The sequence below is a fragment of the Lissotriton vulgaris genome, chromosome 1_1, assembly GCF_964263255.1.
Source record: "Lissotriton vulgaris chromosome 1_1, aLisVul1.2, whole genome shotgun sequence".
Taxonomy (NCBI): domain Eukaryota; kingdom Metazoa; phylum Chordata; class Amphibia; order Caudata; family Salamandridae; genus Lissotriton; species Lissotriton vulgaris.
This window is the reverse complement of record NC_141685.1, coordinates 613,716,049-613,736,698: the sequence shown is the minus strand read 5'-3', so window position 1 is coordinate 613,736,698 and position 20,650 is coordinate 613,716,049. Positions and strand designations below refer to the sequence as shown.

At 42.7% G+C, this 20,650-nt stretch overlaps 1 protein-coding gene across 1 annotated transcript in view; it reads right to left on the bottom strand.

Moving 5' to 3' along the window:
* The window catches only part of AK5 (adenylate kinase 5), a 2,618,000-nt gene that overhangs the window by 193,214 nt on the left and 2,404,136 nt on the right, over positions 1–20,650 (bottom strand). Inside the window, exon 13 of the mRNA XM_086954134.1 lies at positions 1,400–1,591. Within this exon, the coding sequence (XP_086810260.1) occupies positions 1,400–1,591 (192 nt within the window). The remainder of the gene's footprint in view (positions 1–1,399; positions 1,592–20,650) is intronic.

Below are 20,650 nucleotides of genomic sequence, written 5' to 3'. Positions count from 1 at the left end.
CTTCACTAGCTTTGCAGGGAGGGGCTGCTCTGATATAAGGAACAGTGGTAAGCACACTTGTCTTGTGCCGATGTATGACATTATAACTCATGCTTTTACAACGCATGCTGTTACAACGCAGGTTTTACTACGCATACCTTTACAACGCATTACACTTTGGGGTGCTGGATAGTGAATAGTTTAATTTACTATTCCAACTCCAGTCCCCGTGGACACTAGGGAAGGTGTTGGATAGTAAATTAAACGTATTCCCTATCCTAGAGCGCCCCCCAGTGTAATGCGTTGTAAAGGTATGCGTAGTAAAAACCTGTGTTGTAATAGCTTTGCGTCGTAAAAGTTTTGTTGTAAAGGATGTTTCCCGTCTTGTGCCGGCCAAACATTCATACACACTTTGCATGTTCTCCACCCAGACTGCAATATAGCCTGGGTGAAAAACCTGCCCAGGCTCTCATTCTGTGGCAGAGCAATGAAGCCCAGCGCTTAGACCAATCACAAGCCTGCATTGCAGCGTTGTGATTGGCTAACGTGGAGCGCGATGGGCTTCCTTTTCTGGCAGTGTAGAGGGCTACAAGGAGGAGAGATGCGGCAGTAAGGGAGGTTTAAAAAAAAATGTAGATCCCCATATGCCCCTCCCCTTGCCCCGCCACTCCGGATGCTTTCCGTCTGCCACTGAATACCTGGGACCTGCAAGGGGTTGGTGAAGTGCTAACATACTAGCCTTTCCACTGGAAATATGCCCTTTTTCTCAGAAAGGTTAGTGCATTGCACTGCTTTGTGCCATTATGTATCAAAGTGGCATTGCTAGGGTGTCACCTGGATAGAACAGCATGAACACCCATATAATTTTAAGTAAAGCCCGATATACTAAGATAGGCTGAGCAGGCTTTGTATTAAAAGAACAATGGATCCTTGAAGCAGGCATTATCAAGGAGAAATGCTTAAATTTTGACAAACAACCTACACATTGCATGTGTGCTGCAGTCACAGCACACTTTCAATATATGGGATACCTCAAGGTTTGCTTAGGCATAGCACTTGAATGTTATGTTTCCACAAACCCTCTGCTAGACAAGGCACACCCACCTCTTCACCTGGCGTGAGACTGCTCGTCGAGCAAGACATCCTGTTTAGTGCGCCACAGCAGAGAATGACAACACTAGCAGGCCACATCTAATACATATGAAAGTTATCCTTTCTCTGCCATACAAGGGCAGAGCAGCAGATTCGGTTGCTGCGCTTCGTTGTACCAACAAAATAATTAATCTGGGTCCATGTCTGTATTTCTTAACCAAAGTACTGCGTTAAACAAATCACCGGTATGCTCGTTCTCTGAAGTAGAATTTTCCCCACAAACCGAGGAAGATGGCTCTTCCGCCAAAACACAGTATGAATTATTTACCTTGCACAGCAATGCCTTCGATTCATAATACGCGATGACGGGTTCAGTGACTTGGAAGTAAGTAGCAACTCGTGTTGTGATAGTTTCCGTGTTCTCTGAAACGTCCTGACTTGTCTTGCTTCTCTTAAGCAGACGTCGGGTCATGGTCTCCGCAGAGCAGTCCAGGACGAGCACCAGAGACGGCTCACTCACCTGCAAAAAACGGGGAAACCTAAATTGATTTAGTTGTTTCGAACAAATGTGTGATTTGGTGTTTTTATATCTCAAACCGATGTGGCAAATACAAGATCATGAAGAACACGTGGGTGGTTTGCACCTTGAATTGTTTGTAATTGCATTTCACACATTCCCATTTTTAGGCATAGGGGGGTTAAAGGCGTCGCCCTGAACCACTTAGTTTTCAGGCAAAACACAAGGTCTTAATTCAAACTCAATTCATCCGATTCCAATGTCACCAGTTTAGCAAACGGTCTTGGTCTCTCGAAATCAACAAGAAGACTCACTGCAGATGGAAAATATTTGTAGGCAATGCATTCGTAACAATTTAGCCTTCACCGAGTGAGTACTTAGCACCATTCACTTTAAAGTTTCTGGTTATTAGAAATTAAAACATTTAGTTTATGGTCTGATTTTCCAAATTATTTCAGAGTTCTGAAACCTAACTCTATCCAAAAGAAAAAACACACAGGCTGTTACTGTACAGGAAAACAGCGAGCATCCATGACTTTGCCATTCACACCACTCATTAATATGTAAAGCCCCATTGTATTGGTAAAAAGGGTAATTGTATTAGCGCACACCCCTGGCTACTGCATTTCCCACAATATGGCTTATGCCATGGCAGAGTAGTACAGGGGTACTGTCAAGATAAAAACACAGACAAGCATTGGTGAAGTTAATAGGTCTCAGCCTTTAAACTGTTGGCTTTACGCATGTATAACGGCCAATGCGCTTTCTAATAATGTAGACACATTCCAAGATGGCTGCCGAAGTCCAAGTATGTGTTGTAAAGCATGGGCACACGTGTGTTGTCACACGTGCAGGGTTCAAAACATGCTCATGTGTCCTTACACATGGCAGACTTTGTATGTTACCATTCTAATGTGGCAGGTGGGTCAGAATGAAAAATTCAAGTGCGGAAAAAAAGAACAAGTGTTTGCAAAGAGTGAGAAAGAAAGCGAGCAGTCTCACAGCACTTTGCAGCTGCCAAGCTCATAAAAACAAATAAAAATAAATAAAAATAAGCCACAGCCAGCAGGATAGGCAGCAGAATGCCGAGCAGTACATGGAGCATTGAGGAGCGAGGCCATGAGGCGGCGAGGGAAAGAGAGTGCATCCTTAGGGAGGGGTAGATAAAGAAAGGGGAAGAGAGCAACGAAACACATTCTCTGCCATGGAGCGATGATAAGTATGAATAAGAGAGCTTCCTTGAGTATGCCTTGAAAGGAAACATCTTATCCAGTCAGAGGACTGCGAGACCGAAATACTTCAAGGTGAGAAAACAAAGAATAGGAGGAAAGCCACTGAATCAACTTCAGACAACCCGAGACAGACAACAAAGCCATCAACAGACACCTGAAAGAGAAAACAAAGCTATCCAATCACGAGGAAATGTTATTGCTGTATATTGTTAACAATATATTTCCTTACAAAAAGCTGATGTTGTCTGTAGGCAAGATTGCATCATTGTTCAACACCCTGGAGATGCTGAGAAAGATCTTTAAATGGCTTGTAAGCAACATTAGAACACGCATTGAAAATGCAATAGGTCTTGCCTTTGATTAAGTAAAGCCATTTGCTTTGCTAATAGTATTGTATCGCTAAGCAAATGGCTTTAACTTAATAAAAGGCGAGACCTATTGCATTTTTAAACCTTGTTTTCTAAAAACACTGGGTCTGTGCAGCAGGGGCTGTGGGAAAGCTTGTGTTTAGCTGTATAATTTCAAATGAAGTCTTACATTTGACCTTGCCACCACCTCCATGGTGTTGAGTCATTCGTTCCTCGGTGCAGATAGAGAAGCATCTGTCAGCAGCACGCAAACGATCAATGCTGTATATTGAAGCCACTACATTTTATGTTATGAGCTTCTCTGAAACCAACATGAACTATGACTGAAGCCCCTGTTGATGTTTATTCATCATGAAGAATTTAGGTTCACACTTTGTGTTCTGGCGTGCAATCACACTTAGCCTTCCATACTTCACATGTCCTGATGAAGACCACAGATATCTGCCTTCAAGGAGTTGGAACTTATTGTGCTGCAACTGCTACAGAAGGAACTTTCTTGACAAAAGAACCATTACTGAATTTACACATGTGTCAGAGTACCTACTGAGAGCTACACATACTCAGTAAAACTCTTGTGCAAAATTGTGTTACTCAATTGCTTTTTAGAAACATAACTGCTTCATATTTTCAGCGCTTTTTGTCACAACATTTGGACAACTTTGATGTATTTTCACAAGTCTTACTGTCTTTTGAGCAGTATTGAGCCCTTTTAAGCAACTATAGCTAACTTTCGTGACTACTTTGATTACATTTGCGCATTTAAGTTATCACTCAAAGGGCTTAGGTGAAAATGTGCTGAAAATGTCATCATATTTGTGAAGGATTTTGAGGAACAAAGCTGTGGTAAGTTTAAAGTTCAGGCAAAGGAAAACAAACGACACGTCTGAAATTGAACAACTCCTTCTCAGTCTTAATAAATCTGGCTATCATGTGTATTTCAACTCCAGTGTTACATTTGTGAATATCAAACAATATAAACAATCCCCCAGTGTAAAGGGTTAAAAAAACATTGTTTATCGTTACTGCCCTCTGAATGTTTTTGAGCAATTTCACTTCAGCTTAAGGGTGTGCTCGTCAGCTTGGACACAGTCTTCCAGATGACGAGCCTCCTCTTTTAGCTTCACAACTTCCACACAAAACTTCACACTGTTGTCAAGGACTGCGGGCAGGGGGACGCCAGGCCCCGTCTGCTAGTGGTGGGTGGTGTGGGGCTTGCTGGGCAGTGGTCAGCACGCATGGTGGGGGGTGCCCTGTGGTGCTCGGCTTGCTGCAGCGGGGGGCACAATGCCAAGGCCTGCCAAGGAACGATGGGTAATGATGTGTGAAGTGGAGACACGCACATGGCACAGGCCTGCCAAGGACGGGTTGGGGTACCATGTGGAGCGCTGCTCGCTGCAGCCAGCGAGGGGGCACAATGCCCAAGGACTGCAAAGGACGGGTGGGTGATGTGCGGAGTGGAGACACGCACATGGCACACACCTGCCAAGGACGGGTGGGGGTGACGTGTGCTGTGCCGCTCGCTGCAGCGGTGGACACAGTGCCCAGGGCGGCCAGGACCAGTGGGTGATGCGTGATGTGGGACTCGCTGAGGTGGCGAGCAGCGCAAAAGGCAGATGACTGCCAAGGACTGGTGGGTGTGACGTGTGGTGCGCTGCGCGCTGCAGAGGTGGGTACAGTGCGTGGCACGCACCTTGTCGTGTTCTATCTAGGACCCCGATCAATATTGCGACCTTGTGCCCCTATACAGCTATAATCAATAGATATCCCTATAATGGCATAAACGATCAGAGCCATATTTCAGTAGCTCGTCTCTGCAGCTCATTAAAGTATATGACACAGCAGAAGCCACTTCCTTAAGATTCCTAGATAACACTCCGAGTTCTTTCAACAGATAAAACCCCCAGCAACCTGGGAAAGCCCTGCTTGCTTTGTTTTGATTAGTAATAGAACTCTAACGAGCACTGTAAGAACGACCAGTTCTTAGTGACATCTTTATTGACGTCTTATGTCCAAAAACATACGTCAAACAAGGCACCTTTCAGGTATAAATAATACCAACGTTGCCTTAAGCAAATGCGATGGTGGTGGTGAATACAGGAGCAGAACAGCTGTCCCTTGCAGAGCCCAGCAGATGCGAGAAGCCCACGGACGCTGCCCCTCCTCCTCCTTGACGCGCTGAGAGAGATGCTGTCTTTTCTCCTGCCGAGAAAATCCAGCTCTGGCGTTTCCAGCCTACCCTTGCGGGTGACTGGAATATCGAGTCCTGAGAGGAGATACTAGACCTCCAACATTCTATTCCAGAGGTACGGTGCTGACTAAACCCTTAGAGAGAATTCTTGAAGCAAACCCTTGGCAAAACCAACTTAACTTAAACTGCTACTTACTTACTCCCGTCCATGTATTAGGCTTAGGTCAGGTACACTGGGGTAGGCGTAGTTAGAAACATCAGTTGAGTACGTTAGTCAAATGTCTATATGAATGTATATATTTTATTCCTTTTAACTATCATATGGCTAAGAAACCATATCAATGCTTTTACAGTATTATTTCGCAATCCTCCTTTTACTGTAAGCACTTTTTATAATAACAAGTCTTGCAATTGTGGCAATTCATTTCTCTTGCATGAGAAGAAAGACTGTTCAATAAATAATACCTTTTATTGAAAACACCCGTCTCTCTATTCTCTGCATACTGGTGAAAGTAATCTGCACAACTGACTGAGTGAAATAGCTGTCTATTGTTTCACACGACTCTAGAGATCGACTCTTATACTGAGGAGCAAAGTTGTCATGTTTATGCGGTTGTTGTAAAACTGAATGCCTTCTTGTCTGAGCCAGGGAAGCCGATCACTCCCTATTCAGTCAAGAAAGTTTCCAGTGACCTCTGAGCTAGCTGGTACAAACCCCATTAAGTTTAGCATAGTCAGTAGAGACCTATAGGGAAAATAGGAACTACACTACATGGCGCCCAACGTTTGGTAAGGCGATAAAAATAACGCAAGACGTTAGAGTAACTCAGTCGTGCCTTTTCACACAGACCCTTTCTCCCGTAAATACTCCAATAGACGTCTGGAGTGGGTGAAAGTTTAAAATCCGCCCGAACTTAGTAGGAAGAGATTCCTATGTAAAGCTTCTGGTTTATTCAACGTTGAAGGATACAGTGTTCCAAAATATTGTGCACCTAATCTTTGTCTCCTTGGAGACCTGCTCTGCAAAACTTTCATTTATACAATGTCAGAAGAAGACAACGGGACCGCTGAAGCCGCAGTAAATGCGACTCAGCAGGAATCCGATGTTACAGGGATTAATGAACCGGGTGCGATAATCATCCCGGTCAACATAAGAAAAACTATAACGTTAAAACTTATAGAAAACGGACTGACCATACAAGGTGGCACAGTCGTCTTCGTGATAAAGGCACATGAATATTGGCAGACAGAGGTATTCTATTCTTGGGTAAAATTTCCAGCGGCAAACGCTACAACACACGAGTTCCACTATAACAAAATAGAGGATCCACCGGATGAGTACGCTCCTTTCGAGGAGATTGAAATCCCATTAAAATACCAAGAGCACCTGCTCTGGTTTAAAGGCGCCCTAAAACACAATGATAGCCAGCTACACACCACATGCGGACATTGCAAAAATTTCGAAAGAAGAACTTTTAGCACAGCTAAAAACATTAATCAAAATACATAGACATTTAGTCCATTATGTAATGCGGACTGCAACAGTCCAAACAACTGTTAATGTTCCACAGCTGACCCCTCATCAGGGGAACACAAATAAAATTACACCACAGAACATACAATCATGTCTTGGTAAAACACCCATAAAACGAGAACACATTCCTTTCTGGTTAGCGCAGAAAATTACTCAAATAGAGGCAGTATTTCCGAATACTACCCCTATTGAGAAACACAGAATTCTGACCATCTGCCTTCCAATGGGGGTCGTACCACATGTGGAGGACTGTGACACTTGGGGTACAGTCTTTGCTTCCATTTACACAAAAACACATGGTGTTCCGTTCATGGCGGTAATACCAGATGTGCTAAAACAGATTCAGAATGAATACGGTCCAGAACCTGCTTTAACTCTTGGTATGAAATTACTAAAAGACTTCAACCAGGTCTCGGCTATATTACTAGCTAATATAAAAGGAGAAGCAGCATCTGTGGCGATCCGACAGAAGTTGAAGGAAACAGATATAACAGATCAACCAATTGAGCTTGCCAGAATTATAGAAAAATGTTACGAAGAATTAGGTAGAGACAGCTTGTGTGGGAAACCAGTAAAACCCCAACTACTCAAAAATCCAGAAAAATTGTTTATTAAAAATAATTTAAACACTCCTAAAAAGAGCTGGGATGGAAATAAACAATCCACTCCCAAGGAAAAAGTTTTCCAGTCCAGAGGAAGGTCTCCTCGACGGAGGGAAAGAACTCCGACTCGAGAACATCGGGAGCCCTCTGAAAAAAGATATAACCTTAGAAATAGGGATCACTTGAAAAAACCTGATAGATATCAAAGTATTGATACACGTCCCTCTCTATCTTTTTCGCAGAAATCGGAAAGAAGAGGACGGTCAGACCCAGGAGAGCACACCAAGTCCAAAGACAAGGAACCTGCTCACAGTAAAAAGTTACAATTTCCAAGAAAGAAGGTAGCCAGTATTAGAGTAATCGAACATGCCGAGAATACTGAGGACACAGCTGAAAAACAGGGAGTGGGCACAGACAATGCTAGACAGTGCAGCAGAAATCACCATAGCTCGCAAGATCCTGATGAGTCATCTGGAGACAGTGGACACGAATGAATACATTCAAGTAGAAACTGCCAACACCAGAGTTCGCGAACCTCATAAGATATACGAAATAACACTGCGTATAGAGGGTGATAAGACTAGAAAAATAAGGGGTCTATTTTGGGATAACCTCTCAAAAGGCTATGACATCCTGTTAGCTGAAAAAGATTGGCCCCCAGAGTTTGTCAGGGAGTGCCCTCGTGGCGAAGAAATGATTATGCCTGCCTTCTCGAATCACATTCCGATTCATACTAAATATATATATGCAAGGAACAGGCAGTAGCCCAGGCACCAGCATTATATAAAAATCACGTAGGATGGGATGAGGACTCTCCTCCTCACAAAATCCAGTTAAAATGTCAACCTACTGCACAAAGGCAGTACTCAGTCAAGCAAGAAGCTAAAAAACAAGTCAGGGAGATTTTAGATCAACTTGAATACCAGGGGGTGATTGAAACATGCACCTCTCAAATGAACAATCCTTTGTTTCCTGTCTCCAAACCAGACGATTCATATCGTCTAGTCTTGGACTACAGACACCTAAACTCATGTTGCAAAACATTTGCAGTACAAAATTCGCATAGTGCTGCACTAATGAATAACATAGTTCGCCAAAAATATAAAACGACATTAGACATATCTAATGGTTTCTTTTGTCAAAATATTGCATCAGAAAGCAGGTATTTGACCGCTTTTTCAATAATGGGGTCACAGAAAAATTTCTGTAGGCTCCCACAGGGATTCAAGAACAGCCCAGGACTATTCTCAGCCAGAGTAACAGAGTTACTACAAATATATGATGATGAGGCATTATTATATGTGGATGATATCTATCTCACGGACGACAACTTGGATACTCACTTGAAAAGGGTGAACACCATAATACTTGGGTTCGCAGCAGAGGGTTACAAATTCAACTTTAAAAAACTCAAGAATTGCCCATCTGACAGTATTATTTTTAGGATACAAATTATCAAGTGAAGGAAAAAGCCTAGCGGACAACTTCTTAGAGAAGTGCGCTGTACTCCAAGCACCAAAAACGCTGAAGAACTTACAATCGATTCTAGGCTTCCTGAATTTCGGAAGAACTTGCATTCTAAATTATGCGGAGAGGGTTAAACCTCTCTACGAATTAATTAAACCTGATTTTAAACCAATCAACTGGACTTAAAAACACACAGAAATTTTGAGATCACTGCAAACAAACATGTTAGCAAAAACAAAATTAGATACACGTGACAATACAATCAACCTTGTAATCCGAGTCATCCCAGGAAGATGCGGATTCACGTACCTGACCTCTAATGAGGGAGAAACGGTACCAATAGCTTACAAATCTCACTTGTACACACAAGCAGAAAAAACATTCAGTCTCACAGAAAATACTGTGAAAGCAGTGCAGACTGCTATAGCAAAAGAACGAGAACAAGCACAAGGCAAAAGGATCACTGTTCTCACAGCTGAATCCGCCTTCGAGGCACTATTCAGCCCAGTAAACCTGCCTACAGTGTCACTGGATCCGAAATGGATACAGTGGGAAAATTCTCTTGCTGCGGAAGATGTGAAATACTATTTCGCCCGCACATGAAAAAACTGAATGATTTAACTTATGAAAAAGAATATCCTCTGCCAATCGAAATTCTTCCTCTACAACAGTACTTCTGAAAAATTTACACAGACAGATTTGTACAGCATTACAACGTAGAAAATAAATCCTACGATGCAGCATGTGCGATTGTTAAAGGTTGCTGGCTCTGCGGTAAATTCAGACCGAAAATAACAAAAACTGAATCACTGAGAAATCTCAGCGAGCTGAAATCAGATCTTTAAAGATGGCGCTTGAAAATGCCGAACGTGAATTCCCGACACTAATCGTGTGCGATTCACATTTTTGCGTCAATTCCTGCAATAATGATTTGCAGAACTAGATTCAAAATGATTTCAAATATGACACAGGTGCCACAATCAAGCATAAAATGCTTTGGAAACAGGTAGTTCTTTTTCAGAGAGAACTACAAAAGACTCACGTGATACACACTCTGAGTCATCAACGTGATGGCGTTCACGTTGCAGGGAATTCATTGGCTAATACAGCCATAGCGGAAGCAACTAAACCGGCTTCTGTAGCCACAAAAAAGCATCCAGAAAAATACATAGACGGGGAAGCCATGCTGGCAGTAAAAATGTCCTTAAAAGGCGACTGTGCAGCACTACCCGTGAACTATCCACTCAATTATGCATACGTAATTGATGCAAACTCCGTTCCTTTTGCTCGAATCCCTGGAGTGGGGGATAGGGTAATTCCAAACACGAACAGGAAAAAGTTATTAATAGCAGACGCACACATGGGTGAAGGTCCAAGGCACAAACAGATGAAGGAATCTCTGACTGAATTACAATCAGTATACAGGTGGCCGGAGATGAGCCTGCACCACTATAAATATGTAAAGAACTGTCCGGACTGTGACAGAGATTGCAGCAGCGAGTCAAGCGGAGTAATGCCATGGCCTGGTATGTAGATAGCCTAATGCTGTCTATATGTAACCCAGCGTCCTATTAATTTTATAAGACTATATTCACTTTAAAAATGTCGCCCCAGCGCTCGGCTGACGCCAAAACTGTTATAAAAGATCTGTGAGTTTTTATCGGCACATACGCAATTGCCATGTTTCATTCTGACCAGGGTCCTGCTTTTAGCTCTCGAGCTTATAAGGAGGCCATGGCCAGTATGGGAATTGGGTTGCGATACTCTTGTCCATTTCACCCTGAGGGGAACAGTGTAGTGGAAAGAAAAAACCGAGACATAAAGCAATCTATAACGGCGAAGGTATTAGGTTCGGGTGATGGGTGGGTCAAACATTTAATAAGTGTCCAACGTAGTCTAAATAATTTGCCAAGAAATTCACTAAAAGGTTTCAGCCCGTACGAACTATTGTTCGGAACTAGAATGCATGTTCAGGATCTTGATAGTCAGGCTTCAGTGGTAAAAGATAAAAAAAAAACTTTGACATCAAAGCTCGTTTGGCTATTTTACAGGACCTGAATGAAACAAGAAAATCCTTAAGCAACATAAACATAAAGCAACAGCCAACTACCACTGAAGACACACCACCAGTCCCAGCAAGACCTGTCTGGATTCCAAAGATTGGGGATCTGGTCAGAGAAAAAATAGCGGTGAAGAAGGAATTTGGGCTTACTTACAGAAAAGCAGTACCTGTCTTAGCAATCAACGGAACAAGATCAGTAGTACTACCGCCCCTTGCTGGTAAAAAGGAAAACAGAGCCGTATCTATCGACCTGGTAAAACCACAAGCATTTGGCCTATAATCAACTGTAGGCCAAGTGGACTCCCAAGAAATAACAGAATAACCAAATTTGCAACAATCCAAGAGGTTCAAACTGAAAGACTAATCACTTTTGATAAACCTGCAGTGCACAGAGAAGGACTATGCAATAATGCCATAGAACTCGTGCCTCTTGAAACACAGATTGAAACAGTTCGTCATGAAACTCCAGTCTACAATGATGTGGCATCAGAATGTGCTAATGAAAGACAAATTGAGAAAACAATTCCAACAATTGACAGAACTGCCTCTGGTTACTTCATCAATTTCGATAACTTTTCTGAAGATCAGAGCGATCCTGAAGTTACACCAGAAACAAAGACCTTTAAAGAAAAAGCAACAGAACTCTTTCATCAAATCAAAGAAGTATATCTAGATGCACCATTGATTGTGCATTGGATTATCTCAGGGGTACTTATACTCCTACTATGCCTAATTTTAGTTTTAATTTTAGGAACATTTATTACAGTTCAATGGACACAGCAAGTCAGAACATCTACTTAGTTCTAAAACCACACAAATCATCCCACGTGAAGAAAAGAGGACTATCATCAGTAAATGTCACAGCCATTCCAATACCCGGCGGGGTAGTGTGGGACAAGACTGACTATGAAATATAGGGCCCGGTGGAAATCTTGAAATATCCTCACCAGTTCAAGGTTTCGTTAAGTGACTTTGTAAAACCAAGTACATTCTCTGATGATTGGGATTTTGAAAGTATAAATAATATGATGTCAGATTTAGTGCTGTCAGCAAAATTTACAGAACATGATTATTTACAAGGTTCATCCAAATTATGAACAAATGTACAGTTTCTCACATTACGGGGACCATTACTTAAATAAATCTGCTCAACCTAGAAATGTTTTTAAATATAACCAATGGGAACATTGTGCTAGTCCACCTAAAAGCAGTTCAAAAACATTCTATGAGAAATTCCAATACTTCTCAGGGTTTAACACAAGTGATGCAGAAACATTTTATTATAAACTGTTGGATAAAACAGGGATGAAAACTATGCTGACAAATACTAAATTGATATATTCAGAAGCATTTTATGAAAGAAGGATGACATTTGGTTTTGATTTCTGGAAAAACAACATTGAAACAAAAACCATCTGGGGTACAAATGATTGGCAGGTACAAGGCCTAGAAGCATTATTTCGAGCCTGCATGATCCCAGAACAAATAATGTTCTTAAATGACACAATTCACCAAACAACCTGTCTTGGCCTAGCTAAGATTAAAGACCTTAACAAACCGTCTATTCCGAAGCCAATACCTGATAATGTAACCACAGATATTGAAATAGACGTATCAAAAATTTTACATCTAAACAGAACACTTCCTGATTGGAAAAAGTGGTTAATCTGGCCTACTGACACGAATAACTGTCAAGATAGATTCCTGAATAAAACACAGGGGTTAACAATGACCAGACCAGACCCTAAATACTCCCAGAGACAACATTCAGGGATAGTAACAACATACAGTGTAGGGAAGCTGTGCCTTGAATGGCTAGAATCATCCACACTGGCAGAAATTAAGCAAAATTTATCTTTACTTAAAGATGGTGCTGATTTGCGCGATTTCATTCTGGGACCACGCAAACAGCGTCAGAAACGTTTCATAGCGGCAAGTGTATATGCGGCATACAACGAGGCATGGAAAGTAATGCAAATTGAAACAGCAGAAAAAATACGAGAAATTGATCGTATTCATTTGGAAAAATCACTTTCGGTTGTGGACAATGGGTTAATGACTCTGTCCTCCAGAATATATTCACTGGACAGTATTGTATCATCTGCCATCGATATAATAGATAAAGACTTGCTAATGTTACAACATGGCCAGTCACACTTACGTTCTATTGTACAGTTAGGCTGGACGCTGCAAAATCTTCGTTCAGGCTATGTCCTATGGCGTTTAATCAACACAACGTCATTGTTTTCCATCTTAAACCTTACTGATAAACAAATCAGCTTGGCACAGAAAGGAGCAGACTATACAATCCTGAGCATCGAAAAACTTGAGAGATTACCATTGACAATGTCAGAAAGACCTGGTTTTGAATGGATAATACACAGGATTATCACAATTCCGATAACAACTTTCCAATTTAAAAAGTGCCTTGAGTATATACTGACTGGCCAGTATGAACAATTGGGTAAAGGGTACATTAAGTCATCATGGAAATTACCATATACACACACATGCTACAGTGACAACAACAAAAATGTATTTCTTAGTGGTGAAAATTGCAAACATTCACTAAGCGGTATACTTTTGCGCCAGGGTATTAATTTACATGGGGCCTGTGAAGGGACTTCAAACAACCTTTCATGCCACCAGCACGTCACACCTGCAACGCAGATAGAGCCTTTCTTTAAGCAACTTTCTAAAGGGAGTTACATTCTAATAACGGATCACAGCTGTTGTGGCTTGGTGCCAGGGAAAGCATATCTCGTAAGCGTAACTTCCATGGTCACTTGCTGTATGCAAGCATTGTTTCCAAACAGTCCTGAAGATTTCGAGACGCCGATTTGGCCTCCTTTGAATGTCTCTTCTATACAAATTGATACTTTAAGCAGAATGAAGTCTGTGCTTTTACAGACAACAGTGCCCATCACGTCATCAAAAGAGACGTATGATCTCCAAGTTGCAAGGACAACATCAGAGATACATGACCTTTTATCAACAATTGCCCCGTGAATTTCACAGAAATGCTTAGCCAAATTCTAACTATGTCGGATGCTGTAGGTATCTCAAACGTATTTAAGACGATTTTTTCGGGACTATTAACACCATTCAAAGCAATCCTGGGAATTATTCTCAATTTTGTCCATTCAGTCTTTGGCTTCATACCCCTAATTTTGGGACTTGTAGCAGGCATTTTATTTTTGACCCTCCTGCTCCGATATGGCAAGCCAAAACACAGACATGACTCCGGCAAGGATGGAAGAAACGATCCTAGCAGTACGCTACCGGGACCGCATAACTAGAGTCCTTGGATTGGCCCGGCTGAGAGATCTGAACATGACCTGTTTTCTTTCATTCAGACCTATATGGCAGACCTGCATCTTACCTGTGCTTCGATGTATGCTATGCGGAGAAGAATGCGTGTTAGACACCTGTCTTGCACTACCATCAGCAGTACCAATGGATATCGATACTTTCCTAAATCCTGTAACGGCTCATGCATCGTGTTGTCCCCAGCGGCTACCAATCCTGATGACGTCATTCGTTGAGACTCCTGCGCTACGACTAGGTGGTGGCAGTGAAGCAGTACAAAAAAGCAACATCACCCAGGTACGGCCTTCTGTGAGCATTGCTGATCCAGACATCGATGATAGCAATCATTCTCACACCTGCCAAGTTACAGCATTATCGAACTTGGTCGAACTGTCACCTGAATATGTAGACCTATTCTTTAAGAGCCTGTCTGATATGATGTTCTCCACTGAACAACAACAATGAGTTTTTGGAAAAAACATTCCAGCTCACAGCGTTCCCATGAACTCTGAATTTGGCCTTCAGTTTTGATCAACAAAAACTACTGAAAAGCGTTTGGAACTCTATTCCCCCGTTCACCATGAGAAAATTATTTTTTGGATTGAACATTTAAAAAAAATATTTACCTTTTTCTGGCACAAATACTTTTGCTTAAAGTAGAACTATTCATAAAGAACAGAACTTCTATTTTTAGTAGCTCTAGAGACAATATATAACCAGGCCTCTAGCACAATTCACAGCAATTGTATTTATATGTGATGAAATAGTCTCGCCCTTCTTTTCTGTATTAAGAGACATTTCATGTGTAATTTTTCGCAAAATCGTTCAACTGATTACATATGCAATAATTTTTGAATGATTACTATGCTTAAAAACGTACAGTACCTATACTCTCATGTATTTCATATACGCCATTTCAAATGCAATATGTATTTTGGGGTGGGTAGGAATACACGCGCATCTTATTGCTTTAGTTTTAGTAATTTGATGGACATAAATTCGTGGAGTGGGTGTCGTGTTCTATCTAGGACCCCGATCAATATTGTGACCTTGTGCCCCTATACAGCTATAATCAATAGATATCCCTATAATGGCATAAACGATCAGAGCCATATTTCAGTAATTCGTCTCTGCAGCTCATTAAAGTATATGACACAGCAGAAGCCACTTTCTTAAGATTCCTAGATAACACTCTGAGTTCTTTCAACAGATGAAACCCCCAACAACCTGGGAAAGCCCCGCTTGCTTTGTTTTGATTAGTAATAGAACTCTAACGAGCACTGTAAGAACGACCAGTTCTTAGTGACATCTTTATTGACTTCTTATGTCCAAAACCTACGTCAAACAAGGCACCTTTCAGGTATAAATAATACCAACGTTGCCTTAAGCAAATGCGGTGGTGGTGGTGGTGAATACAGGAGCAGAACAGCTGTCCCTTGCAGAGCCCAGCAGATGCGAGAAGCCCACGGACGCTGCCCCTCCTCCACCTTGACGCGCTGAGAGAGACACTGTCTTTTCTCCTGCCGAGAAAATCCAGCTCCGGCGCTTCCAGCCTACCCTTGCGGGTGACTGGAATATCGAGTCCTGAGAGGAGATACTAGACCTCCAACATTCTATTCCAGAGGTACGGTGCTGACTAAACCCTTAGAGAGAATTCTAGAAGCAAACCCTTGGCAAAACCAACTTATCTTAACTGCTACTTACTTACTCCCTTTCATGTATTAGGCTTATGTCAGGTACACTGGGGTAGGCGTAGTTATAAAAACCAGTTGAGTACGTTAGTCAAATGTATATATTTTATTCCTTTTAACTATCATATGGCTAAGAAACCATATCAATGCTTTTACAGTATTATTTCGCAATCCTCCTTTTACTGTACGCACTTTTTATAATAACAAGTCTTGCAATTGTGGCAATTCATTTCTCTTGCATGAGAAGAAAGACTGTTCAATAAATGATACCTTTTATTGAAAATGCCCGTCTCTCTATTCTCTGCATACTGGTGAAAGTAATCTGCACAACTGAATGAGTGAAATAGCTGTCTATTGTTTCACACGACTCTAGAGATTGACTCTTATTCTGAGGAGCAAGTTGTCATGTTTATACGGTTGTTGGAAAACTGAATCCCTTCTTGTCTGAGCCAGGGAAGCTGACCACTTCCTATTCAGTCAAGAAAGTTTCCAGTGACCTCTGAGCTAGCTGGTACAAACCCAATTAAGTTTAGCATAGTCAGTAGAGACCTAGAAGACCACACTTCTACGTTTACACTGCTGTTTATGTTATTCCAATGCGCAGGGCCTATAGGGAAAATAGGAACTACACTACAACCTGCCACCGTGGGAGGGGAGGATGATGTGTGGGGACTGGGCACCCGCTTCTCTGCCCGCCACCCCCTAACACGTGCCTTGTCCCCTGACATGACTCACTTAGCGCTGCAGCCACCAGGCAGGCGAGCCCTCAGGAGCGCGGGGCTGCAGCCAGTATTCATCCTGCCAGCACGTGGGGGGCACAGCGTCTCTGGGAATGCTCTGATGTCAGACAATGCTTGATTCATGCTGTTAGCTTGTATCACACAAACAGCTGCATTCACCCGAACTTACTTTTCATCATCTGTCTGTGACCCCGAAAAAAGAAAGCAAAAGTATGAACAAGCGCTCGCCATGACGTAGACTTTTCTCTTTTTCTGCCGTCCCACTTGGACGGCCTGGCCTTCTTTCCTTCTGAAGTAAAAGGTTTGTTATCTTTATGGAGCCATGTGTTTGGCCCCATAAGGATAAGAAACCTTTTCATCCAGTACAAGTTGACTTAGGATTCTATTACAGGACCGGAGGCTTCAGATTATGTTTCTCATTCTTTACAGCAAACATGACAGCAGCCAATGAAAATGCGTATTTTCATTAAATTACAAAAAACAACTACATTTCCCATGATGACCTGTACATAGGCACGCCCCCATAGTCCATAAGAACCCCTTGCGTGCGGTCATCTCCCTCTTTCTTTGCTGCTCACAGCGAGATATGTGCACTTTGTTCCCTTCATCTGCTGTTTGTTTATATGGTTAAAGATTGGTTTATTTCAAGACAAAGCGATTATTCAGTCAGTCAAATTGGCTTTATTTCGATATACAAAATATCTTAAAAAGCAGTGCATACATATTACAAGGTGATAAAAGAATAAAAACATGGCATACATTACATTTAGAGATAACAAGTAAGATACAATTTTAAAACAGCGGTAATAAATTATCTAAAAAACGGTCAGACCAAGTGACCTAAATTAAACAATATACAAAAGCCTTTCTGACCTAATTAGCCATGCCCAACTTAAAAACTTCGCCATGCCACATGCAAACAGGGGCCGCGTATCGGTTTTTAGGATTCGCATAGCCACACTGTGGTCTCTAGTACCCAGATCTTTGCACAGTGGTTTCAACCATCTATTTCGGGGCGCTTTGTAGGCAGGCCATTCAAATAAAAGGTGAGGTACTGACTCAATCCTAGAAGGGCAAAAACAGCAATAATGAACAGTTTGCGTCGGAATTTTCCAGCGTGCCGTCAATTCGCCCACAGGGAGGACACCTAATCTAAATTTGAAATATAAGGCCCTATCTCTGGGTTTTGAAATAATGTCAAGATAGGGTTCCCGCTGGGCAATATCCTTTACCAATAGAAAGTCACTGGAGGATTTACATAGGTTGGGGTCGTTGTTTCTCTTATTCATTACCCAGTTCCAGTACAATCTTTTCAGAGCCTCCTTCGGGGGAGCGGACGTAGTGTGCCACGCCACACCAAGGCCCAGCTCTTCCAGCAAGTTCTTTACATCCACTAGCCACCTTATTTTTGACCAACCGGGCGTGGATAAGATTTCCTTCAACCCCTCTGCGTAGCTGCCAAGTTCAGGGACCCTCCATATGCGAGCCCAAAGGAGAAGGGGTCTTAATAGGGCTAAGTCTTTAATGGGACGACAACCCATGTCCAAAAGCAAAGGCAGGGTGGGAGTACTATTGGAGAGGGACATAAGATCCTTCAGAAATTTGTTCTCTGAGCAGGATAATTGGTCTATATTCTGAGCTCCCCAGAGCTCTGCCCCGTAGAGTGCCGCACTAACAACTCTTGCCGTGTAAATATCTAATACCGGGGCAATAGGTTTAAGGGAAGATAGCCTCTGTTCCTTAAGGAGAGCCCCAACCACCCTTTTATGGCTAAGTAGCATTTTATGGAGGTGACTATTCCACCTCATAGTGTCAGAAAGGCGGTTGCCAAGATAGACAAACTCCTGAACTCTATCCAGAGGTACCATATTTAGGGCAGGAGGGCGGCCAAGTTTTTTGGGGGGGTTTATGACCAAATATTTAGTTTTTTCTGTATTGATCTTTAGCCCCCTAATCTCACAAAAGGTATGAAAATTGTTGAGTAGGGTCTGCAGACCAACCGGGGATTTGGAAATTAAAAGGGTATCGTCTGCAAATAATAAAGTGGGAATTCTTCTCCCCGCCAGGGATCGTGCGTCAGCTGGAATTTTTAAAAGATGTTCCACCACTCCGTTGACATATAATGAGAACAGAGTGGGGGCAAGGACGCACCCCTGACAAACTCCTCTATTTACCATTATCCGATCAGTTTTTTGGCCCTGGTTGCCCCACCGTACCTGGGCAAAGTTTCCTGAGTGGAGCTTCATTATTAGTGATAATAGATACGGAGGCATTCCCAATTCAAACAATACCCTCCATAGGAGGTCCCGGGGCACTGGGTCAAAGGCGGTTCGCAGATCAATAAAAGCAAGGTATAAACTGCCTTTGCCCAGTACCACCACCTTCCAATATAACATCAGCAGGCGAAATGACTGCTCAATAGTCCCCATGCCGGACCTTAATCCTGCTTGAAAATAGGACAAGATCTTATTTTCTTCCGCCCACTCGAGCACCCTCCCAAGGACCACCTTCCCTGCGACTTTCTGTGATGAGTCAATTAAACTTATGGGACGATAGTTAGCTGGGTCGTTCCGATTCCCTTTTTTAAAAATCGGGACGACCTCAGCGACCATCCAAGATTCAGGGAAAGTGGCACCAAGGTAGGTAGCGTTAAGCATGGCGGCAATGAGGATCCCCCATTCCGACAAGTTAAGGCGAAGCAAGTCCCCCAGTATACCATCCGGCCCTGCAGCTTTATTAGGTACAAGGGTTTTAATGGCATTCTCTAACTCCTTGGCAGTAAATGCCATGCCCCCCCTCAACCCGGGGGGACCCGGTGCTGGGAGTTCAAAGGGGTCAAGTGGGACTGGCCCATCTTCCGCAATGATAGTATAGAGGCGAGCAAAATGCTCAAATCATGACCCCTCAGTAATGTTGCAAGTTATGAGTGAGCCAGTGGGTCTATTCTTAGATCTCACTAAGTCCCAAAAACCACTAGGATCTCTCGCTGCACTTGCTGCTTTCAAGTCGCACCAAAACTGATTTTCCCACCCCTTCCTAGCTTCACTAATTGCGGTCCTGTACCTCTTCCTAGCAATTCCAATCGCCCCAGGCTCCTTGGTTTTAACTGCTTTAATTAAATCCTTTTTTGCCTCCCTACAGGAGGTAGAATACCTTCCTGGGTTGCCCTTAGGTCGCCCCTGCTTACTCACTCCACCCCCTCGACTATCTATAGTAAAGAGATCCCCCAAAATGTTGGTGGGAAGGCAAAAAAGAGAAGATATCTCCTGGGGATTCATATTGGTAGACTGCAACCTGTTTGTGGTCTCAACCATAGTAGACCTTATTTCTGAGACCTTCTCCTCATCAATGGCAACCATGGCCCATTTTAGGCGCCTCCCGCAGTTTGCGGGGGAGATAAAATTTGTCGACCTCAAAACTTGAGGCGCCTGACTGTCTTTATCAGCCCTCCATAGGGTGGTTAGGGATAAAATAAGTGGGTTATGGTCACTGTCCACAGATGGCTGGATAACCATGTCCAGCAAGAATGTCCAAAGCTTGAGGTCCAGCAGGATATAATCAATTCTGGATGAATGGGCAATCCTGTTTAACGTGTGAGTGCCATCAGGGTCAGAGACGGTTCTCCCATTAGTTGCCCTTAGTCCAAATTCCAATGTGAGGGCATTTAATTGTACCGCCCTATTGGACCACCACTGGATTGGTGCTACAGTTAGAGGAGGGATTCCTCTCCTTGCATCCTCTTCGAGGGTACCCAAGATATCATCTGCTGCCAGGGGCTCATGAGAGCAGTTAAAGTCGCCGGCAAGCAAGAGATAACGTTAGGGCTACAGGTTCTGAGTTCGTCCTCGAGGACCGCTAAAGTCGGGGAT